Source organism: Ciconia boyciana, chromosome 14 (genome assembly GCF_034638445.1).
Source record: "Ciconia boyciana chromosome 14, ASM3463844v1, whole genome shotgun sequence".
NCBI lineage: Eukaryota > Metazoa > Chordata > Aves > Ciconiiformes > Ciconiidae > Ciconia > Ciconia boyciana.
In genome coordinates this window covers 16,783,044-16,808,000 of record NC_132947.1, presented here as the reverse complement: position 1 = coordinate 16,808,000, position 24,957 = coordinate 16,783,044, and the positions used below count along the sequence as shown (strand labels likewise).

The 24,957-nt window shown below is 52.5% G+C and overlaps 1 protein-coding gene across 1 annotated transcript; it reads right to left on the bottom strand.

Annotated features, from left to right (window-relative positions):
* Positions 1-17,502: 17,502 nt before the first annotated feature.
* On the bottom strand, positions 17,503-24,512 carry AAR2 (AAR2 splicing factor). Its single transcript, XM_072878754.1, has 3 exons — positions 23,571-24,512; positions 21,813-22,042; positions 17,503-18,723 (listed from the first exon to the last, which is right to left on the bottom strand). Exons 1-3 carry the CDS (start codon positions 24,325-24,327, stop codon positions 18,556-18,558), a joined length of 1,155 nt encoding a protein of 384 aa, XP_072734855.1. The 5' UTR covers positions 24,328-24,512; the 3' UTR covers positions 17,503-18,555.
* Between the last annotated feature and the right edge of the window lie 445 nt (positions 24,513-24,957).

The window sequence follows — 24,957 nt, the reverse complement described above, 5'->3', positions numbered from 1 at the left end:
GAAAGCCATCAGGGGCAGGCACGAGGAAACTTCTCATCAAGAAGGGCTGCCGCTGCTCAGCAGTTGCTTCTGGGAGGCTTTGCCTTAGACCCCTGTTTCCCCTTGAGATAACAAGCCTGTTTATATTCAATATCTTTATGCTTGGAAGGAGGGCAGAGGACTTTTAGGCTTGGACTGCTCCCAAGGAAGTTCATTTGCACACTTTGCCTTGGCTCGGTCGGGCTGGAGCGGTGACAGTCCGGACTGCAGAGGGCTGAGGCACTCAGAGGACAACGTCTAGCGGCAATGAAAGGAGCGGAAAGGTGCAATAAAATGGACTCAGGCCACCCTGACGTGGATGACCCCTTCCAGATAGCACCCTTGGGTCGCACTCTGGCACCTTGCAAGAACACTCGAGCATGTCCACCTGACACTGGTCTGCAAGACATCAACCCTACAAACACTCGCTGGGCTGCTGGCATGCCGGTTCCCCACCAACTCACACCACAGAGGAATAAAGCTGTCAGTAGCACTGGACGGGCCAGGAGGAGCAAGCAGGCCCAGTGGTGAGCAAGAGGAGCATTTTCTGCTCATGTGGAAACAAACTTCCACCTGCAGTGGCTCATGCTGGGCCAGGAGTGACTGCAAACCCAGCCACCCGAGCCCCATTGCTCTGGGGACACCCAGGCAGGGCTGGGCTTCTCTCCCGCAAGGTGGGCAGCAGGACTTCGGCAGGGCATGAAGGGACAGCCGGCAGTATGGCCAAAGGAGAGGGTGTAGGAGACACACGTTGCAAAGAAGCCTGCTCCAGAGCAGCGGTGGCGCAGCTGGATGCCAGCTCCAGACCTCTGGCCACCAGCCCAGTGCCGCCCTGCCTGGGCACTGAGGTGGCATTGGAGCAGGGCACCAACTTGCACCTCTGCCGCTGCCCAGCCCACCCAAGGGCCATCGCTGGCGCTGCGTCCCCATGGGGCTGCCCTCAGCGCCTGCAGGCAGTGCCTCTGCAAAGCCGCTGTCACCAAGCACCATGGCACAGCCGCACGGGGCTGCGATTGCTGCGTGGGGAGGGAAGGGTGACCTTGTCCTATATTTTAAAGGCCACTTTTCCTCTACAAAAAGCAGCCAAATGAGGGCAGCAGCAGGGAGGAGGAGAGATGAGCAATGCGACGTGGCCCTGAGGCAGAGAGGCAATGCCTCCATGCTCAGCAGCGCTCTCGCCCCCTCCCCGGCACAGCGGGTGGCTAGAAAGGGGGTGCACCGGTGACCCCATCTCTGCTCCACCTCCTGTCCTGCCCTGCTCCGTGACAGCAAGGGATGTGTGGGGAATGGGAGCTGGGGCCTGCAGGGAGAAGGGCAGCAGGGCCGTGCCCAGAGGGGCAGAGCAAGGGTGCCTGACTGCAGACCCACGGCTCTGAGTCAGGGTCCCTGCGTCGCTGCAGCCAGGGACCGGTGCAGCCCCCCCGGCACCCCAGCACACCCTGCCAGACTGCCAGCAGCCACAGCCCACCCCGGTCCTGCGCCAGTCTGCCAGCCCTGCACTGTGTCTCTGACACCCGGGGAGTTTCAACCACCACCAGAAATGTGAAACAGGACCCCATCCCATCCCATCCATGTCCTGCATGTGGCGGTCCTTATTTTCTCAATGAAAAGTAAGAATTCTCTGCAAGGTCACCAAGTTGGGCCATCACAGTCCAAATGTGTCCCCCACCCTGGTTCAAAACATCAGGAGATAAATGAAGAAACCCAAGTGCGTGGTCAGCTTTGCCAGGGAAACACAAACGTGGCTGCAACACACAGACACCTCCTCACTCACTGCCCAAAGGTCCTCGGGGACATCTCCTGTCCCGTGAGCAGCGCAAGCCCCAGGGACGGGGCTGGACTTTGGCCGTGGCTGTCTGGGTCCTGGAGAGGAGGAGTCCCAGCTGCCCCGGCTGGCACAGAGCTGGGGAAGGAGGGCTCCTCCAAGCATCTGGTGGGGCTCAGCCTTGCGCTGCAGCTGTGAGATTTCACTCCAGGCTCTGGAAAGCACTTCAAAGACATTCTTAAGCATTTTGCTGCTTCAGAGCTTTAATGATAGCGCATCACTTGGTTGGCAGGAGCTGAGAGCGTCCCTCCTCACTAGCCACCCAGCATTAGCAGAAGAAAGGAGGCTGCTTTATGGGTTGATGCTCTCCATTCAGTCTCCCATTTTCTGGGAGGAAAGATTGCTCAAGTGCAGTCATTAAAGAAGAAGGCAGTTCCTGCATTCCAACCCCAAAACTGGAAGGCTTACTCAGGTTTAAACAATTCAAGGGTTTCTAGAAAAAAAGGCCAAGGTGTCTGCAGAGAGGAAAGGACAGGGAAGGTCAGAGCAGGAGTTCCGAGGAGACGCGACTGCTTCACCTTTAATCCCTCTGACAGAGGCAAAACGTTGCTCTGTGCACAGGGACCTGCTAACGCCCAACTTCATGCACTGCAGAGCACCCTCCATGCCTTCCTACCAGCGTATGTGCAGGTACGTAAATATGTTGGAAGAGGCATCTGAGCATCCTGCCTTCTTGGTGTGAGGGCAGGCTGGAAAGATGCTGGTCCATTATCCTTCCCTCAATCCCTCCCTCCCACCCATCTCCTTCCACACTGCCAACCTCTCCTAAACTTTGATGGTGCCACAACTTGAGACGTCTTCTCCCAGGCTGCTGGGAGCCCTGGTCACTGGGAATGAGGGAGCCAGAACTGGGGGAATGGTTCCAAAACACCAGGGAGCTGCTCAACAGGCAGAGGCAGAGAGGTCAGCTCATGAGGCTGTGGCTATTCAGTGGACCAAGCTCCCTAGAGATGCTCTCAAGAAGTTCTCAGATGTTTTTGCCTCCAGAAGTGGCCACAATTTGAAGGAATTTCCAAAAGGGTATTGTCCCCTTGGTGGCACAGCCACCAGCTCTGAGGTCAGACCTGGGCTCCACTTCCTTGGAACCAGCTCCTTTGGGATGGACTCAGGGCAGCAACCTGTGAAGGTCTGAATGGAGCTGAATGTGGGAATGGAGGTTCATTAGAGGAGACATCAACCTACTCCTACTGCCACAGCACTGACGCGTACACTGTATTGTGCCAGCTGAGACAATTTGAACGGTGACTATAAAGTTATATACAGCTGCTACACAGCAACAGGGTGGAAAAGAGGCATCAGGATAAGCTGGGCCCAAGATGGAGAAAGAAAAAAAAACCAACTTAGTCACAAAGCCACTTCTGTGAAAAACTACCCTGTGTCTGGAAGGAACGGTAGGGCAAGGAGTCCTGAGGTTGCGCGGAGCTCCAGCGGTACAGGAGGAGCTCCTGCGTGGCCCTGGAGAGCAGCAAGGAGCTGTTGAAAGCTGGCTTTCATCGCCTCACCCGGCGCTGAGGGAGGAGCTGGGAACCCGAGCGAGCGCGAGATGGAAGCAGGAAGGAAGCCCCACTGCTGCCGGTGGAAAAATGAGACCTCCCCACAGCTGCAGGAGCAGTTTTGTTGCTGATTGTTTTTACAAGGGGTTAGGCTAGGTTGATCATTAATATTAATGTATTGGTAAATTATGCATATTATGCACTTGCATGAAGCATCCCCCAGCGATGCTTCCTGCACTGTTAGCCAGCCTCCCCCTGAGCACCAGCAGCCTGCTCACAGAATCGGTGGCTGCATGTCAAAACGTTTTATTCTATTAAGAAAACAAAACTCAGAGCAAAAATGAAAACCGTCTGGCATGGGGAGCCGACCCCTTCCTGCCTACAGAGAGCAGACTTCAGACAAGAGGGGCAAACCAACGCTGTCACCTTCCCGCACGTGTGACAGAGTAGCCAAAGGTAGGATCCCTCTACCAGGCGGAGGGTAAAGGAAAGGGCCATCGTCTGCCCACCCATCCTCTCCCCAGGATTAATAGATCCGTAGCCCTGAGGCAGAGGCAACAATCCTATCGCAGCCTAGATCTGGTCTTCCCTCTCTCTTTCCCACATCTCCCTCTCTAGTTCTTTTCTCACGCGATGCTTGGCTCCTTGAATTCTGCTCCTGTCTCTTGTTACTGCTTGTATGAGCCCAAATGGTATCATCATATCATTATCAAGCCATGCACCTGATCTTCTGGTACACTGTGTCCTCATCAGGAGGCAGCTCCTTGCAGCTCAGTGCTTCATTCAGTACAAGCCAGACAAGTTGTGCTGCAATGAGCAAAGCAAAACTAACTCCTAACTGTCATCTGCCACGTGCTTTCCAACACCCTGCACAGCACCACGCACGTGGGCAGACGGGTGTCTGGACTGGCCACTTCGAGCCTTCACTCTCAAGCCACAAACACAGATTTACTGCAGTTAGCAGCGCCGGGCGAGCTGCCAGGGGCTGCTCCTCCGCTGCGTGCCCCACACACCGCCGCAGAGCCTCATCCCGAACTCCCAGGGCTGTACTGCTGAGCGTGCCGAGCAGCTGGGAACAGCAAAGGGAACTCCGCTCCTTCCCCTTCCCATCATCGCTGTGATTGTGCCCTGAGGGGCACCTGCGAGGGACCAGAACCAGGACACGCTATACGGAGAGCAAAACACCGCAGGGGCACCCCATCGGCCCCCTGACCACGTGGGGCCACCCTGCCCCACATCAGGGCCCTGGAGCTCTCTCCTTCCTTGACCCGCAACGAGGATGGAGGCATAGACAGAAAGGACTTCACGGCTGAGGAGGAGCAGCCTCTCATGGGCTGTGTCAACGCAGAGCGGGGAGGGACCGCGCTGAGAGCCACAGCTTGTCCTCCACCACTCAGCCCAAATCCCCGAGTCAGCACCAAGTGCCACACTTCGAGCACAAGCCCTTCAGCCAGGAGTCAGTCTCCAACCTCAGCGCCACGTCTCCAGATGCTTCACGCAGGTGTCTGTGGTGAAGGATATCAAGAGATGATTAAGATGCAGAAAATGCAAAGAGGAAAGACAAGACATTGTGTGGGACTGAGGCATCTAGAAGAACCTGCTTAGTCCACAGTAGACAAGCCACCATTGACAAGCAGCCCTCCTGTTCCACCAGCTCCCATGAGCACACCTAGTAGGGAGGGACAAGGACTCATCACTGTGGCCTGCAAACCCCACAGACCCCTCTCCACCAGGGTCCACAGCATGGGAATGAGACAGACGTTACACTCTCCCTGGCCAGCCACGTTTGGGGTGTTTCCTCAGCCAGAGGTTGCAGATATTTGCCCAATTCTCTTTCAAATATCTTTTCATAGTTCTGGTCTTTACAACACTCTGTGAGAAACTGCTTCACAAGCGACTCAGGTGCTGGGTGGAAGGATGCTTTCAAGGTCATCAGGCACTTCCCAGCAGCTCTATGGAAGCTGTCCCAGGTCCCGCCTCTCTTCCACACCTCCCTGGTTTCTCAGAGAGGGTGTTCAGCAGCGGCTGTTGTACCCGAGACACAGGCACACCCCCACCATCCCCAAACATCATCCTCTCACCACCCACAGCCCCACCACAGCCCTGTCACTGCAGAGCAGGTACATGGACGCTGACACCCATTGGGTCCCCTGGGATCACGACGACGTGCTGGCTGAGCGGGAGACAGACAGACTGACACAGCACAGAGTGAGGGGGAAGCATTGGCAGGGCCATGTGGGTTGGACGGCCAGGTGCGGTCACAAGAGCTCCTGGAGGACCACTGTCACCCAGAGCTGAAATCCTCCAAGCACTGAGGTCTCTTGAAGGCCCCGTGGAGGATAGCTGTCCCAGCTGCCCAGCCCTGGCAGCCCAGCACAGGGATAAGAGGGGCAGAGAGCCCTGGTCCTGCCCCACGGTCCTGCCCCACGGCAAGGCCAGCGGAGCACCCCCAGCAGCGGGCTCAGACAGCCCTGCCCTCGGTCACTGGAAAGGAAGGGATGAGGCAGTGCATGAAGGCCACTCAGGGAGGGGGTGGGTGGAGCAGAGCAGCAATTTCTTCCCCAGGAGATTATATTCTTTGCAGAAGTCCTTTTTATTTCTTTTTTCTTATGGAGCACAGCAATTAGCTGCTCCTCAACTCCTCTGCACCTGGAGCTGCTACACGTGGGAAGGGGACACTCGCCGATCCTCCCGCTGCGCCAGGCGGGCAGGCACAGACGGCAGCACAACACGCAGCCAGGGCCAGGAGCTCCTCCCGGGACCAATGTGACACTGAGGGGTCAGGGCTCGACCACCCAGCCTCACCCCTCGGCCATGAGCCGCTCCCATCTGCGCCCCAATGCCACCGCAGTCCTGAGTGCGCGTGGGTGCTCTTACCACGCCTGTGCTGCATATCGCGGCACTATCAACCGCAGCAGCAGCTGTGGCAGACAGCCGGGTACCAGTGTTGCCCCAATAGTCAGATGCAGCCTTGGCTGGGGCGTATGGTGGCAGAGAAGCAGGAGAAGCCGAGAAGTTGTTTGAAGAAGCCTTGGGTCTCCTCCCGGCTCTGTCGCACTCTCGCTGTGCAAGCTGAGATCACGCCACCCAGTTTCCGCAGCTGAAACGCAAGCATAACTCTTTGCCAGCTACAGACAAATAGTACTTCTAGTGCTTGGGCCACTTCAAAACGCTTTCCAGGGACAGCTGTGAACTCCATCCACCTAACAGAGCCTACTGCAGGTGGTGCCAGCTCTTTGGATCTACCTGTGGCCCGTAAAGGGGAGCAGCCCTCACCAGGCTCTGCGGGAGCTCAGTCCTACCCAGGCAGAGGTGGCCACCATCTCCTTCCAGCTCTGCCAGGCCTCGCTGTGCTGGATGCTGCCTTGCCTGGTACCAGGGTTCAGGGACAGATAAACAAATGAACATGTTGTGAAGGCACTTGCTGAAGACTGTCAGAAGCAACGCTGTTCACAAGCCGTGCTGTCCTTTGGGAAGGGGTCCAGGCTGAGGACAGCACCCAATTCACGCCGTGCATTACACCGCGCTGTAATATTAGAGCTGGCTTTGATCAGCATCACAACAAGAGAGCGCAGCTCTCCTCCAGCGAGCATCTTCAGGCCCTGTCTCTGCTGCGAGAGAACAGAAAATCTGACAGATGTTGCCCAGGCAGGATCAGAAGGAAAGCAGAACCGTTCCAGGAAAGGTGACCTCAAGGAAAAGCTCCTCCTGTTCCTCCACACTAGCTCTCCTTACTTGGAAGGACACAGGGAGAAAGATTATTTCGCGAAGCCTTCATAGCACACGTCAGCTGCATGGAGAACTGATGGGCAGAGCACTGCCCGGGGAACTTTGCTACCCAGCAAAAGGGTAATTCAACCGACAGAAGGGCACAGGGAAGCATCGATGCCCCCATATGCTAACAGGAGGTGCTCACCCCATGGAAGACCGCATGCCTCAGACCCAGCACAGCCGTCAGCCTGCAGCACAGACGGGGTGTTCTTGCTTTTGCATCCATCTCCTGCGCAGTATATAGTGGAGCTCAGGACAATACCCCGGTGCTCGGTGCTGTCCCTCGGGCAGGTCGCTCCTTACACACGCGTTACTCCCCAGCCGGGCAGCTCAGGAGCACATCAAGCTGCAGGGGCTGGGAGAGGGATGTCCCTGCAGCTCTGCCCTAGCTCTGGGCAGGGCTGCACACACAGCAGCACAGGTTCCCAGCCACCCCTCATCCTGCTGTGCTTCAAGGGGAAATCCTGCTTCTCAGAGTCATCTTCCCACCAGCACATTTCCAACCCATGTCAAGTAGTGACTGCCAGATGCTGGCTAGGTCCCTCACTGTAGAACCGGGACCTGCCGTGGGCACCTGCGTGTCTCCGAGCTGCAGAGACCTTTCCCTGGGTCTGGCCCCGCTGAGGACCCCCAGGGAAGTCCTGCTGCCAGAGCCCTGCCAGGGGCAGGGGTGCCAGCACTGCCAGCGGTCCCCAGCTCCCGGGGCCGGTGCCCGCCGGCGGGGCGTGCTGCCATCTGCCTGCACGTCTCCGCAGCCAGCGGGCCGGCAGCCTGCCCGCACAGCCACGCAGGGGCCCAGCAGCCAAGGAGCACCCGCGGCCCTGGGGCTGAGCTCTTCACTGCTTGGACCCCTGGCCCAGCACATCACAGGGAGGAAGAGCTGGGGGGGGGGGGGGGGGAGCAGAGGTCGTCTTCCTCTGTCCCATCTGCCCAAGCCTCCAGCTCTGTCAGATTTTGCTGTCCTTCCTCATCATGCCAGACACAGCCTGTCTTGCTTCCCCCAAATCACATGGTCAGCTATCCTTCCTACCTGCAGCGCCCCTCATCTTATTCAAATGTCTCCCAAAACTGTGTTCCTAGCGTCTTCCTGCCAAATCCAAGCAAGCATTCGCATTTCCATCTCCTAAACCCCACTACTGACTCACCTCCTGATGACACAGGCCACCATCCACACAGGGGAAGGTCTTCAGAGCAAACCACTGCTCCCCTCCCTAAATCTGCAGGGGTTCAGCCAACACAGTGCCTTCATGGAGATCCCACCATGTGTTTTCTTGGATCCAGCAGGGCTGCTGGTGCCACACAGGGACTCCAAAGCTGGGAGGGAGCGGGATGCTTCCAGCAGTGTCTCAGCCCAGCCTGTGGCCCCTACAGTCCTCAGCCCCATGCATCTCACCCAGCCAGCAGCCTGCTCACCATCTCCACACCTTCTTCACACCTCCAATGAGCCACATCTTGCCAGATCTAGCTGCTGCCCTCATCACTAGCAAACCAGCTCAGGCACAGCCTCCATTCCTGCCTTTGACCCTGCTGGTTCTCCAGGGCAAAGAGCTCTTCCACCGTAGGCTGTGCCATTGTAGGACCAGCCCCACCACCCGGCACTTCGCTTACACATCTGGTGTCCAGGCACACAGGACAGGTTCTGGTCGAATCTTGCCTTACAGGTCTGGACAGCCACGACATCAAGCAGGGGCCAGGTCACAGCCAGAGGTGCAGGCAGCCAGTGGTCGAGGGCAGGTGCCTCGGGCACTCATCCACCCACTCATCCCCATTCCCTTTGGGAAGCAGCCAGGTCAGGGAGGCAGGAAAGGCACGCAGAGCTCTCCTTCACTGCATTTTCCCATTGATTCACAGTAGAATTAGGAGAGGCCAGGATAAGTAGCAAAGGGGAAAATCAGTGGGGTGGGGAGGAGGAGAAACAGCTTTGAAACCCAGGGCACAGACACAGGACTGTTGGTGAATAGCAGTCGTCAGGCAGCAGCTGAGCAGGAGACCCTGTTCCTCGGCTTTTCCCTCACCTCTGCTAACTGCAAAACAAGCATAGATGCCGCTGGCTTAATTTCACGGACACAAGCCTTTGACGTGGGCACCAAAGTCAAGGCTGTATGGGTTCTATTCCAGCAGCCAAGTTGGATGCAGCAACCCTCTGGCTCACATGCCAAACAAACCCATTTCACTGCCTTGCAACAGCGCTTTGACTACCAAGACATTATCAGGACATGCCAGGCCTCGGTCTCATTTGCTCCTTACTCCATGGAGCACTTTACACCCGCTTTGCACCGGTGCACACTCTGCACATTTGGTGTGCATTTAGAGGACCGAGGGCTGGCTGCAGACTCAGAGCCCTTTCCTAGGCACACCTCTCTTCAGCACCTCCCGTCCTGCACCGCAAGGGCAGAAACAACACAGGGTTGAGCCCTCCCATCACCCACCATGTGACAAGAGGGAGAGAGAAGGTTTTGAGAGGCATTGGCAGTAACCAGGGGAAGAAGCAGAGCTGTTACTCGAGGGCCCAAACCCACCCAGCTGCTCGGTAACTTCAGCTGCGTGATACACACGCTGGTAGCTCAGCTCCGCGTGCACGGACACACCTGCGACTTCATGTACGCAAGCCGGTCAGCCAGCTCCGAGGGACCCGACCTGGTGGCACTGGTAAAGCCAGCCAAAAGATGCTTTTACTGAGTGGTGACCCGACAGGAACACAGAAAAAAAATTGGTTTACTGCTGGCACAAGACAAGAACTGCCATTTCCTTTCGGTACTGAAGCATGGGAAGGCTGATGGAGTTAAGCCACACTAGAATTGGACTGGACCCCTGACACGACAAGAGAAGTGTGTGGTTTAACCCCAGTCAGCAACTAAGCACCACGCAGCCGCTCACTCACCTTCCCCCCTCCCAGTAGGATGGGGAAGAGAACCTGAAAAGCACAACTAAGAAAACTCGTGGGCTGACATAAGAACGGTTTAATAATTGAAATAAAATAAATAATAATAAATTGTAATGAAAAGGAAAATAACAAGAGAGGGGGAGAGAGAGGATCAAAACCCAGGAAAAAACAAAAAAATCCAAGTGATGCAGCCGCTCACCCCCCGCCCACCGACGCCCAGCCAGGCCCCGAGCAGCGATCGCTGCCCCCCGGCCAACTCCCCCCAGTTTCTGTACTGAGCATGACGCCCTATGGGGTGGAATAGCCCTTTGGCCAGCTTGGATCAACTATCCTGGCTGTGCCCCCTCCCAGGTCTTGTGCGCCCGGCAGAGCATGGGGAGCTGAAAAGTCCTTGACCAGTGTAAACACCACTTAGCAACAGCCAAAACATCAGCGTGTTATCAATATTATTCTCATACTAAATCCAAAACGCAGTGCTTTACCAGCTGCTAGGACAAAAAATTAACTCCATCTCACCTGAAACCAGGACAAGAAGTTGTCTGGTCTTTTGAAGCAGCAATAAATGTTTTGTCACTGCAGAAGTGAAGGAAGAGGGAGAAAAAATGGTAAATCAAAGGTAACATTTTCTTTGGGAGTTTAAAAGAATCTTTGCAGGGAACGGTGGATAATAAGGAAGGTGGAACATCTTCTAGCTAATGCAGGAGAGCTCTTGACCTGCCTGCTTCTGCTGAGGAATAAAGTGAATGAGAGCCCCAGAAGGAACATTAGATCACACTGGTTATTGGTCTTGTTAAGAAAATAAGTCCATTAAATGAACACACTTGGGCAGTGTGAACTTCCAGCAACAACGAACATGCACAGCCCTCCCCAGTGAACTCCTGCTAATGAAATAAAGCCATTAGAGGCCCCGAGTGACCACACACCACGGCTGGGTGATGTCTTTAACAGGTCCCTGCTGGATTGCACAGGGAAGGTCTCTCAGAAGTCTGTAAAGCTGACAGCAACGATCAGCAAACTCTCGAGTCATGCTTTTTAAATCCTGAAGTGGCTGTTTGAAAAAGAAAACAAAAATACCACCAGAAACGAGGCCGTGCTTAGCACAAATGGAAGAATTGAGCCCACAGGGCCACCCAGCACTTCTCCTGCCTGAATCGCCTCCTCTCCCCTGTTGCTGCGAGGTCTGCCAGCTCATCCCTGCTCCATCTCCTCCTGCCCAGATGCCAGGAATTCAACTTCAGGAAGATTTGTGAATCTCACAGACGTAGTCAGGCGTGCATGGTGCGAACAGACGATCCTGTGGCAGGAGCCGGGCTGTACCCCTCGCCACTGCCCTGCTCTGGACCTGCTAACCACACGTCTCCCTGGAGAGAGCCATCCCCATCGGCAGAGCGGCTGACTGTGGCCCGGCTCAGGGTCCCCTCAGCGCACACGCGGGTTTGGGTCACCCGCCATTTAACCTGTCTGAGCAGCTCACAGCAGTGTGAAGAGCACAAGAACTTACACAGAGAAGGAACAAGCAGCATTGAGTGAATACTTATTAATGTAGCTACATAAAATCCTCCAGCCAAACCTTATTAAAAGAACAATTCACCTTCCTGTTACTGGGAACAGTCGGCCTCTGCTTGGAGGGAACAACCATCCCGAAATGCAGGTTATTGCAGAACTCCATGGTGCAAAGTTTCGTTGGAGTAGGCAATAGCGGGGTGCTGGAGCAGCCAGCCCATTTCCAGACCAACGCGTGACTGCAGGGCCTCAGCACACACGTGAAGCATCACCTTCCCAGCCGGGACGTCCAGTACAGACTCGGGATACGTCACCAGCATTCAGTGATGAGGCAGCGCTCCCAGGGATGACAGCCTGCTATAAACAATTCCTTGGACTGACTGGAGTAACACCGTCTCCAGCTAGCTGCATTAGCCAGGCATGAGTATTCACTGCTGCTGAGCACTTAAAACATAAGGATGGATCAGGAAAATAAAACTTGTTCCTGTAGTACGCATGCAGAAATTACAATATCCAGTGCCAAACCTGTGAAGATGGAGCCACCCAGAGGACCTTCTCCTTCACTGAAAACCCCTTCTCTGCAAAGAAGCAGCTTTCTCGAGCCAAACAAATTTTTATGGTAAAGTTTGTTTTAAAACACATGAAGAAGCCTGTGCTCCTGCCCCTGATGCTCCCCTCACAGGAACCTGCACAGAAAAGGCAGAGCAAGTGGCCCCTCCCTCCCAGAATACAAGTAAAGATACTTTTGGGGGGAAGCTGTAAAAACTCACATCATTAACAGGACTGCTTCTGGAATGTTAACTCACAAGCTTCTTACCAGTTCAGTAAAGTTATGAGCAACTTTCACAGTAAGGGAAGAGTCCCACAGGTAACCTGTGCCACTGCTAACCTTCCAGCTACAGAATTAGCTTGGGGTACCCAACATAGGCTCCTGAAAAACACTTAACAGGAACTCCCACTGTTCAAACAAAGATAGCTTCATCATTTAAAAAAAAAAGAAAAAGGAAAGAAAGGAAAAAAAAAGAATGAAATCCTGTTTCACAGGATGAAACAGGTCAGATTCTCAAGGAAATTCATGTCCCTTGGATATCCTTTCCCAACAGACACGGCCACAGCTTTGCTTGCTCAAGTGCAAGAAGAATCCCAAATTCTGTCCAGTCAAAAGAAACAGCTCTTGTTTCATGCAACAGCCAACACCTCCAAAGCAAGGACAAAACCGTGCCTACTTCAACACTGTCTTTTCCAAACCTGGCTTTTTCAGTACTAACATCCTTGATGTCCCTCATTTCCAAACTGCAGCAGCCTCCTGGGAGAGCACAGCTGCCGCTGGGTTAAGCCTTCCTGGGTGCCGCCTGCTCTTCCTCACATTTCCAGCTGCTCCGCAGCTGAAGGAGAAATCAGGGATTTTTGAATATAAAACAATGGCTATTTCCCCCCTTTTTTTTGTTGTTTTTTTTTTTTTTTTTTTTTTTAGAAATACCTTTAAACTTGAAACTTGCCATCTGTATTAGGGTTTAAATTTACTGTAATGTATAAAAATCATAGTAATTACCTTTATGCTGCCCTCTCATCCTAATGAATTCAGGCACAGTAATCAGACCTGGGGAGAAGAAGCAACTTTTGCTTTTAAAAATCAGCTTCTTCTGAAATAAATCAAATGTGGCTAAACCTGTCTTGGGGGGGGGGTCGCGGGGGAGTGCTGAAACCTGCAGCACAGGATAAAATTAACTCCCCTTCTGGCAAGCTCTGCACGTGCCCCAGGCAAACAGTGGCCCCCGACCTCCAGCCCAACCCAGGGCCTTTGAGCGGCTCCAGCGGCCAGCGCAGCCGAGAGCCGCTCTCCCTCCTGCTCCCTGCCCGTCATCTCCCCGCTCGCTGCTCAACGCCTGCATTTGTCACCGCTCCTCCTCCTCAAATACCAGTTGATTTCCTGAACTATTTAATGACTATGGTGGGAAGAGACATAACTTTTAGAAGCAAAGAGACAATATGTAAATTGCAGAGGGACACTGCAGGAGCACTCCCGGTCGCTGGCACCTTTCTCTTACCAGGTCAGCCTTGCGTGGGATCAGTAAGATAGTGACTGAGCTGCAAACTCCCTCGCAGAGGGGGAAAACATTCAAGCGTTATGGCTTCAGGGATTTGAAGTCTGGGAAACTTCCCTGTGCTTCAGCTAAGCATCCCATTTGAGCCCACGCAGGACACGGGGGTTACCACCCGCCAGCCAGGCCACTGACACAGCCCTCCCGATGGCTGCACGAGGTGAGAAGTTAACCCTCTCCTCGTTTCCTTCTCCCTCTCACTTCTTGCCTGCCCGAAGTTGAGATCTGGCGGGACTGCCTCGGCTTGCAACCGCGCCACGACGAGCACGAGCACGGCCTTTCTGTTCCGCATCCGCGGAGCCCCTCAAGCCGAGGCAGACAAGCGCTGGAGCGGGAGCTCGGCTCTGCTGGAAGCGGGCAAGGTGCAGACCTGGCCCCTCGCCCCATCGCTGCGCCCCGACAGCAGCTCCTGCCTCGCCAACGCACAAAGCCTCTGAGCAAGCTGAACACACCGACGGGGGCAGGCGGGGCAGCGAGCTGGACCAACACACCCAAAGCAGCGGCTCGGGCAGTCTGTGTATATGGATTTTTCCTCCTATTGATTAACCCATTTGGAGTTTGTTTATTTGTAGCAGGCTGCCTTACAGCTCATTTACGGTCTCTTAATGAGGCCCCTGCAGAGTCGATGCCTCCTGCGCATTAATTACAGGCTCCAGCACAGCCCATGCTTTATGGAGCATCCCCCAACCAGTGCTCCAGCTCCACTCTGTGGTTCAACACTTGCCTCGGTGGGACAGGCTCCTGCACTGCCAAACCCCAGCCCTGGTCCGCCCAGCAGACTGCCGCCCGCAGCGGGACAGGAGGTGCACATTCTCGGAGGGGGAGCAGAAAGAGCTATGAGATAGCTGACCACATTGGGAAGGAATGACCATTCCCAGCACATCCCTTTTATAGTAACAGGGCTGCAGAACAAGCCACTGTCGAAGCTTCGCTGGACAATGAACAGCAATATCAAGGGAAGACTGTTTCCTTTTTCAGAGAAAGGGACCAAGATGTTCCATTTCATCTTTTTCCATATTCCAGGAGCTCAGTGCCAGCCGCTCCATCTGCAGCAGCTGGCACAGTCTCTGTCCAGCTGTCAAAGCAGCAGCAGAAATAAACGTTGCTCCAAACAAAGGTGGTGCATGTCTAAGAGACCCCGAAAAATCTCTCACTCCTGTTAGTTGTTAGAGACACAAAGGGCAAGTGGATATCTATCATTTGCTATTTCTGGATTAGAAAAATAGGGGTACAATACTAACAGCACTAGAAAAGCCTAATAAAAATAGAAAAAGACTTGAACTGAAACAAGATGCACACAGAAAGGCTAGGGTTACCAAAAGGCTAGGGTTACATGGAGCAAATAACCAAAAATTCAACTTAACACTAAGCAGTAAAAGTGAAAGCACCAAGGAAGAGTCGCTGGTTCAAATAATAATTAACCCTGAGCTCACTTCAGGTTTAAAACCACAGCACTAACAAACTACACGGATTCACTGATCGCTTTCTACAGCTTCCCCACCTGCTCCCTTTCATCTTTAGTTTGCATTTAGAGGGCAAGAGCTGTGGGACAAGAACACCACCTCTACGTGTCTGGGTTGCATCTAACACTACACAGACTTGGTGCTGTTCGAGGTCCACAAGCATTGCTGTCACAGGAGTTAAAGCATTGCTGAGGCAGCTGCCACACGAAACCAATTTGAACTGCAAAACTACACTGTGGATGTTCATCAGTGGCACGATGAAGCCATCGGCAGCAATCCACCTGAAAAATGACAGAAATGGTCCGTCTGCTTTTTTGGCAGCTGGGGAGGAGGTGGTGGAAATCGCAAAGGAAGCCGCGTGAACTGGCAGAGCAAGATGTGTCATTTCTCTTCCCAATAAAAAAAGGATGTACTACAACACTGGGACAGGAAGGCAGCTTTCTACAGCCTCAGGCGGCACATTCCACATCTTTGAATTTGCAGGGTCGATGAAACAAGAAGCAATTCTCTTCGGTGTGGTGCAGGACAACATGGAGGCCCCACACTGGATAAATATCACGGAGTCTCAAAACTCTGGTTTGGGTAATGTTACTGAGCCTATGGGGAAAGTGGAAAAAAAAATGGAATAGGAGCTCTCAGGGTTGAACACACTCACACTGGGCTTTGCATTGTAAATGCTGTGTGCAGTGCATCTTTGGGGGTACCCAGTGGTCAGCTCATGCCACTGCTGATCCACAAGTGACTAGCCTCACCTAGGGCTAAGCAGGGCCCATGCTCCAACACAATTTGCAGTGAAAGCACATGTCACAGGACAGGAATGACGCCAATTTGCCTCACTTGCACAACTCTGGCAGCTGGACAACTCTCCGCATAAGCAGGAGGCCAATGTACCTCATGCTTCAGTGCCACTTCACAATGCACCGAAAGCTGCTTGTCCTGACCCTAATTCATTGCTGAACCAGTGTTGCAAACACATCACATATTACACTTCATTAGCTTGCAGTAATGTGTATTTACACACACACACACACAATCTCTCTTTTGCTTTCAGATCACTATATTCATCTTAGCTGGGAGAAGGGGTAGTGTTATCATAGCCATAGATGGCCTGAGGCTATGTAAGGGCAAGAACATGTTCCTTCTATTACGTTACCACTTTCCTTTGATACCCTCCTTCCTGCTGACTTCAACGGGAATAACAGCACTCTTTCCCCTCCCAAATTTATAACCCCCCCTTGCAAACATCCAACACATGTTGCTTCATATGTGCTGGCTTCCCTTTCCCCTCAAAGTGTGCAACTGAGTCATATAATGGAGCTGAATTCTGAACACCTCAACCTGTATTTAGCTGAAAGTTCGCTGCTTCTGTTTCATATCTAACAAAGGGACTGTGTCCCCAAAGGCCTGTTTCTTCCCCACCTATTTTGTGGGTCTAATAAGAGATACTACCTCTCCCTATTACAACCTTGCAAAAATAAAAAAAGCACAATGAAAGTACAATTATATTCTCTTTTCTCAGTTGCTAAAAGTGTAGTTCATTATGGGAACCTGACTATTACACACTTTGGAAGTCAATTTTTAGTTATTGTTTTTGAGATTTAACAAAGACACACTCAAATTAACCTATCCATCAAACCAGTGGGAGGATTGCCAGGACAGCCTGCAAAGCACTGACGCAGCCTGGCCAGCCCGGTCTGCAGCCACAGAGCACTGTTCCTCTCTCCCTTCCGGACAAGCAGGTCCCCAGGCTCCACGCTACCTTCGCTACTTCTACGTACATCAGTGATTGGCATTCTGCTCCAAAGCAACAGAACCAGTCATCAGGTTGGTGCAAAGAGCCAACCAACTGAAAAGGCATCTTTCATCAAAGCTGCGACCAGTCATTAGAAATGATCTGTCCAATTGCAACTGCAAAGACAGCACTGCCTGTGGATACAAAGAGCAAGACGGCAAGAGGAGAGCACAGTCAAACTACTGTACAAAAGATCTCAAGGGTGTTAAGGACAAGAAAGCATGGAAAGAAAGATTTAAGAACAAAACACTTGCCAAATCAGAGCAACCTCCCCTAAGGGCCTGTGGTCAATACAGAGTGCATTTAAAATGGACAACCCAAGACACCAGAGTAATGGAGTGCAGAGCCCTTGAGGAAAGGGAGGAAACAGCACCGAGCAGTAGATGAGGGCTTCTGACAGCTGATTCCTGTGGCAAGTTCCTGATCATCTGGAAACGCTTCATCACATACCTCCTTCCTAGAGCACGCTGTGCGTTGTGCCGTGCCATGTATCGTTTTACTATGAGTTGTCCTTGGATGTCACAGATACCATTGTGGTGTTACTTCTGGGGACACTGGACATCCCGATGAGAGAGAGAGAGGGCAGTGTCACTGTACCATAAGCTTTGACTAAATAACTAAAAAACTATTCGTACAGATGTTTTCTGTAGGCAAGGCTCTCTTGAGATTTATTTTGAACTATAAAAGATTAACAAACAGCGTTATCTTGGTATACATGCATACAGACAAATTCCTGAAGGAGTCTAACAGCCGAGAAAGTAACAAGCGAGTGGTAGGACTAAGTCCCTGTACAGCTCTGAATGAGCACCACAAGTTTTCTTACAGCCTACCTGTGGGAAATGGGGAGAAAGAAGAGACTGTCACCAGTGAAAATACGCAAGGTTTCCCATTATAACAAAACAGAGGATCCAGTTCATGTGGAAGTCTGACCTTTCATCTCATGCTGGCTCTCTTCTTCAAGACCTGGATGACTATTGTCCAATAATTCTATTTATTGTTACCAAACTGTTAACTTTCTTTTACATCAGGCTAAACAGTGTCAGCAGTAAATACAAAAGGCTTTAACAGAATGGGAGGAATAATAAGATACCACAGTATTACGGGTATGAAATGGGAGGAATTTTGCTGTGGCTTTGAGTCATCCTCCACAACAGATCATTGCAATAAATCACAGTAAGCAGCATAAGCATCCAACACAGTTTTGAAACAGTTGTGGTTACATCCCTGTAACGCAAGCCTAGGAAAAGCAGAAATTCTTAGTTCACAGCCTGGGTTCAGCCTGTCAAAAGCTGCAGTGACCAGTCATGTGGGCTTACACTCCTCGCTCAGGAGGCATCAAATCGGAGCAGCAAAGGCTTCAAGTGTAAACCACAGATGCTCTCCAAGCAGGGTGTCACCTCCAGCCCAGGAGGATGGAAGGGACCAGGGATCTAGAGGTCAGCTGAGTACAGAATGAGGAGACGCTGCAGAAGAGCTAGGGAAAAAAACAGGGTGTCCAAAGTAGCCACGTGACAATACTCAAACTCCTCCAATAATTCTGGTCTCCTCACAAAGTTAGGAATCCTGCTGGGTTTCCCACATCTGCTTCTACAGCAGAAAGAGGAGTCAGCTTCAGAAACAGACTTTAGGAAGCTGGCAAGGTTGGAGAAGATGTGGAGAAAGAGTTATTTTAAAAAGCCGTTTGTTTCCAAGCGAGCGTTTTGCTTAGTCCACCTGCATGCCCTCAGGAAGTTCTACCACTACAGGAGCGCAGTCATCAGGCTCTGCCTCGAAGTCCCATTTAAATTTCTTCGTTAGGTGAGCCTTGAATTTTTCAGCCTTTTTCCTTAGGGTCCCATCAACAGCAGCACTGCACGTGTAGGAAAAAAACACCTAAAAGAACAGAGTAGAGGTCAGTAAGATCTCAGCCACGGCACAAGCTGTGCATCTCTTTCCTACAAAGACGACAACCTGTGCGCCAGGAAAAGTTCCAGGTTAGGCCACTGGTAAGGGACCTACCACCCTGGAAACCACTCCAGCTTTGGGGGTACCTAAACAAAGCCTATGCTTCTCCTCTCATCCCACAGCCAAGACAGACATCCTGCCTTCACTCCACACTGTGTCAGCATTAGAAATATTTGCACTAAGGTAATAACTTTGTTTCAAGCAGGAGTATACATGTAATTAAATACGTACTATGGAATTCTGAAATACACTTAAGTGTGAGCAAAGAAAAATGTCTGAGCAGAAGGGGGGGGAGGGAGGGGGAGGACTATCAGTTTTCATTTGCCACATAGCCAATTTTACAGCATGGGTCAAAAAGGCCAACAGGTAATTATACCCATCTTTCTTGTGGTTGGATGGACCAGGAGATCCCCCAAAGTGTTTTTGTAATATGGTTACAGTGGAACCATAGGATACAGCGGAAACTTAATAAAATTACCTTGAAGGTAAGAGAGGAATGGGAGCTCTCTGGAAAAAGTCCAGTTATTCCCAGCACAGCCATTCCCTTGAGCACAGGGCACTGAAATCTGGACTAACGTCTAAGGGTGGCTCCCCTCCATCATCCAAACACACACAAATCTGTTAACTTTTCACAAATTCACAGCTTCTGTTAGCACTTTGAGAGTTAAAGCGCCTGTGGATGATTAAACAGGGCATTTAGCCTCAGAGCCCATCTCTCACCAGCCTGCTTCTGCTCCTCTTCTGAACTCGTGATCCAGAATTTATTTCCATAGGAAGAAACTTATATTTCAAAGCCAAATAAAGAAGTCATTGCACGATGGAAGTGAAGGGAAAGCCCTCTGGGGAAAAAGCAGGCTCTTATTTGAAGAGACCTACTGACAGCTGGATAAAACACTGACAATGAACAGCAAAGTTCGTTGCTTTGTTTATGATCATTTGCCTTTTCCTTGTTCATTCTACCATGAAATTGCCTCTTTATAACAGAAATCTCTTACACAGCAAGACTGCTATTACAAAAAAAAAAAAAATTAAAAAGATTATACTTCCCACTTCTCCTCAATGAATTGCACATTAAATTAGTTATTTAATCAGTATTTTTTTCTTTAAACATTGTTAGGGCTGCATATTCAATGGAGGTTGTGCCGTACTCTTCTTGCCTCAGACCAAACTACAAAAATTCAAAAATTCAAAGCTGAGCAAAAGCTAACACAGATAATACACTCCCCCGACACAGACCATTTTGCACTTCCTCCGATCCACCTGCCCACATCCAGTTAAGACTGTTAATTCCGACGGCTGTGTACGTAAAGTGACTGGGTAAGGCAAGTCCCAGAGGTTCCCTGGCACTATTTCAGCGCATCAGGGAAATCCCACAGGAGCACAGAAATGGAGAACTTTTAGCAAGGAGAGGCTCAGTTCAACCACAAGGTAAATTTCTTCTTTGTTACTAGGAATCTGGGGACTCCTGCTAGGGCTTAACAGTGATCACTGAAGCCAGTACAGCCACCTAAAGGCATCAGCTTCTACTGCTTAAGTGAAAAACCCAGACTGATGAAATCCAAGGGCATACAAGACTCAGGTATCCAAAAAGGAAAGACAACCAGCAAGACAGGGTGCTTCCAAAATTCCCATCAGATGGAAAGAATGGCTGGTTGACACGTTCTTTGTGCTGCTGTAAATTGGCAGTGCAAAGTGTTGCTCTGCGAGTGTGCTGCAAATAGAGCTAGGTTTTCCAGCCCTGTAATGGGATGGAAAAAAAACACCGACAAAAATAAAGTGAAAATTTAAAAAATCGGGACTTTTATGAATCCAAATTCTGAAAAAGTGAAGAAAGTCACTTGACTAAAGCAATGTTTCCCACAACATTTTACGCAGCAAATTAAAATCAAACACCTCCCCCCTCCCCAAATCTACAGCAAGAACTTGGAGTTACAAGTAGAGAAATGCAACCACTCCCTGACAAAGGAGAAGGCACCACCAATTTGCATCAAGCACCTGCAACATAACTTACTACTGTTTCTGCTGGGATTAAGTTTGCATTGCTGAGCTTCACCAGTGTATTTGGTTTTGGCTTTTTTTGTTTTTTTTCCTTACTTTTTTTTTTTTAAACCAAGTTTTGCTTAGTCTGTTTGCTGAGCTGTTAGCACGGTTACAATCAGCAGGAGTAACTGGTTTTACTAGTGCTGAATGACAGATTTGTCCAGGCCTGTCTCAGTAGAAGCAGTGTTTTCTGCATTTTGGACTAACCACAAATTCCCTCTGGATAAGAACTTTATTATAGGAAACCTTCCGCTTTGCTTAAGGCTAACAGGAATGAAAAAGCTTCTTAAATACTATCAGTGCCCTAAGCTCAATAAGGTTTCACTGCAACTTCTCTGCCTACTAAGCATACCATTCAAGCTGACCAAAAATCAGCATCATCAGTCTTTTATGCCAAAGTTTTGGGTTTTTTTTAATAAGAATGAATGGCACTTGGGAAAAAATAAACAAACAGACATCATCTTGCACTTGCTCAGCCTCTCATAGCTGTTCAGCTTAATGTAGTCAAAGGCCTTAAAAATTTTTAGAAAAAGTATGCTGGTACAGTCCAGTCGCATTAGATGCGCCACTCCAGAACTCTAAAACCATGCCAATGCAGCAGGCTACTTTCAGCACTATTTGCAAGGAAAACGTAATAAAAAAAGACACAGTCCCCATTCTCTGTCGCAGCCACCTTCATTAGCCTTTCTTCTCATGGCCTCTCTACAGGCGGACTAACTCAATTTTATAGTGTATTAGACTCTTCGAAGCATAGCTTGAGCAGATCAAACTCTGAGATGACAAGAAAACTGCATTTCTTTGTAAATAACACAGGGAAAAAGTAAAAGAAAATATGTGGGTGCTTCGATAGGTTCACAATCTCCCACGCAGCCCAACAGTAGCTTAATTACTTTTGCAGCTTCTCCCCGAATTTGCTCTAATGTCCTGTATGCCCTCTCCTCCCCCTCCCATTTTTCAAGAGATAGCCGCAAACGTACCTGTAAGGTGCTGGTTAAAAAGTTGTCCTGGGAGACAATGTCCACAAAAAAATCAGCTGGGATTTCACTGAGCTGGTGATACAGCACAGAAATGAGATTGATGTAAAGGTCTTGATACTTCCCTATGGCATTTTCAGATCGGCAGAGGATGTTTAAGAGCCTTTTCCAGTGCTCAAATGCATCATATACATTCCCAATCAGGAAGCAGATGAAAGCAAACTGCAACTCAGCTGCACATATTCAGCAAAGGAAAACAAAACAAAACACACATAAGACTAAAAACATATCCAAGGTACGTGTCCTCTCAAAAACTCTGTAAATGATTGCATAAAACTCTGGGTTTGCCTTCCGCACATGCATTCTGCCCTTCCAGCGATTCTGCTAGTAGCAATCAATACTCCAAACACGTGACTATTTCCTAATGCTCTGCTCTTCAACTGGATAAAAAGCAAAGCATAATCAGGCAGGTCCACCTGTAACCGTACTTATCATCTTTGGAGAGTGACTTTAGGGAATCAGAGTAAACAGCCACCACCAAGGGCTCCCACTGTCATCCGCGTTCTCAAAATGACACCCAAATAAGAAGTGAGACATTGCTGTTATTCTGCAAGCATTCACTCTGCCTGTGCCTGGGTTTCCAGGGCCACACAGGAGTGCAAACGCTGCTGCCCTTGAACGCAAGGGCTGTGGGAACACCGGGAGAGGTGAGCAGAGGTGAGCATTAAGAGATGTTTTTTCCTCGTTGAGTTAAGAGCCAGGGTTCGTCTCACTGGATGCTTAGCATCAGCTATTCTGCTAGAATGATGGCGTCACCATTTCCTAAGGTAATTCATTTTTTGTATATCCTAGAGTTGTCTTTGATAATTTTGATAAAGAATAAATGGTATAACATTAATATAGAAAAATGGAAAAAGGGAGAAACAAAGGCTTATTCCAAACCTCAGGAGCCTCAAGGCTCCAGCTCAGCTGGGGTCCCAAGCCCTCCCTCCATCCTGCCCCGAAACAAAACCACACTCCAGGACCTCCACGGGTTTGATATTTATTCGTATCACAGGTTGCCAAAAAAGGCTGGCAAGTAATTGAGACCCTGTGACCGGGAGCCGCAGCCCTCGCTGTGGATGTCTCCTGCAGCAGGGCTGGCAAACCCCAAATGCTGCCACAGAGAGCTGCCAGCAGCACACAGCAGAGCTGCCACCGCTCCAGCCAGGGAGGGGACTGGCTGCAGCCTTGGGAACTGCCTGCTGGGAGACCTGATACCACCTCACCACCGAAATGGGAACAAGAATCTGAAAATGATGATGTTCAGCCCCATGTAGTGCTCCCAGGACTGCGTAAGCTCTGTCCTCAGAGGTTCACTTAAGAGGCAAATTGCCAGGCTGGTGCCAGCTGACAGGCCCCCTTTGCACGCCATGCAGCGCGCGGCCACCTGCGATTGCTGCTTTTGACCTCATTTGAGGCAATCTGGGCTCCGAGCGCAGCACCCAGGAGCGGGAGACGCAAACGTGGCAGGCTGGCAGCCCCGGACACCGAGCGCCGCGTCCTCACACCAGCGCAACTGGAACAGGCCCTCCAGCTGCTAAAAACTCCACAAACTTCTGTCCTGTGGAGTCACGCAATTAAGAGAGATGCCTCAGGGCGCCAGGGAAGAGGGCCAACAGAACAGGCGCAGGCTTCGTCTGGGGGCTCTCGTTTTAGGGAGAAATGACTTTATTCTCCCAACGCCCCCGAGGACTCCACGGGGCGATACGCGGTACTCACCAAGCAGATCCAGAGGCTGGCTGGCGTACCGCTGGTCAATCACCTTCTCCAGGGCGTAGCTGAGGTCCATGCTGTGCCTGGTTATCTCCTCCGGAGTAGCACCGTTGGGGTACATCCGCTTTGGCAGCTCCGTGAACCGGATCTCGGTGCCGGCTTTCGGCTTCATCTGGGGCAGCCGCGCCATGCCTTCGGCGTAGCTCCGGCACTCGGCGTCGAAGGGGGGCAAGCGCTGCTCGGCCCGGTCTCTGGTGTGCCGCCCGGCCGCGACCGGCAGCACCTCCGCGAAGGCGCAGATCCGCCCGCTCTCCGGCTGCAGCTTCTTCATCGCCGCTTCGCTGATGAGGCTGGTGAGGGAGACCCACTTCTTCAGGGTCTCGTAGGGGTAGGGCCCGAGGAACTGGTCCATCTCCTGCAGGTTCTCCCTGAAGGCCGCGGCCTCCCCCGCGGCCGGGGCGGCCAGGCCCACCACCTCGCTGGCGGCGTCCCACCGCAGCACCCGCACCTCCCGCCGCTGCAGGCTGAGGAAGAAGCCGGTGCGCGGGCCCGTCTCCCGGCCGCCGCCCGCCCGCCCCGCGCTGCAGTGCAGGAAGTGGACGCCCGGCGGGATCATCTTGACGCCGCGGAACCTGGGGCCCACGGTCCAGGTGCTGTAGTCGATGCCGAACTCCGTGCCCTCGGGCACGCCCAGCACCACGACCGCGGCGCCCTCGAAGAAGAGCTGCCTGGCCAGCTCGGGCTCCAGCCGCGGGCCCGCCATGGCCCGGCCGCGGGCAGCGCAGGGCAGCACGGGCCGTCACCGGCGCGGCCGGCGCCCCCGGCCCGCTCCTCACCGCCCGGAACCGCCACCGCGCCTGCCCGGTCCTCCCCGAAGAGCGCCCGGGCGGCGCAGCCGTTCCGGGCGCGACCGTTCCGGGCACGGCGGTTCCGGGCGCGGCCCCCTCCCGCCCGCCCGCGGCCGGCGGGGAGAGCCGCCGCCGCCGCCCCGCCCCGGCCGGGCCCCCGCTGGGCTCCCCGGGCCCGCACGGCAGGCGGTCCCACGGCCCTTCCCCTCCCCGCCGATGTCCGCTGGCTCCCAAGACCCCAAACCCGGCAGCTGCTCCCCTTTGCCCTCCCGGGGCCCCCTCCGTGGCTGGCGGCTGCTCCGCCCAGACCCGACGCCCCCAAAGGTGGCCTGGCTCCCCCCGACCGCCCCAGCTGGCAGCCATTCCCCTGGGGCCCCCAGTCCTCCCGGCCGAGGACTGAGAGCCCTGCCGCGGGACAGACAGACAGGAGCCCCGCAGCGGGACAGACGGACCGAGAGCCCCGCAGCGGCACAGACGCGCGGAGAGCGGCGCAGCGGGACAGGCGGGCGGGACCCCCCGGCCCCGCGTCCCCGGCCCGCGGCCGC

Coding starts and splice junctions, on each gene's coding strand:
- AAR2 (XM_072878754.1), bottom strand. CDS start 24,327: ATGGCGGGCCCGCGGCTGGAGCCCGAGCTGGCCAGGCAGCTCTTCTTC. Junction 22,043..23,570: donor CCAGCCTCTGGATCTGCTTG/GTGAGTACCGCG, acceptor GAATATGTGCAG/CTGAGTTGCAGTTTGCTTTC. Junction 18,724..21,812: donor TTTTAACCAGCACCTTACAG/GTACGTTTGCGG, acceptor CTGTTCTTTTAG/GTGTTTTTTTCCTACACGTG.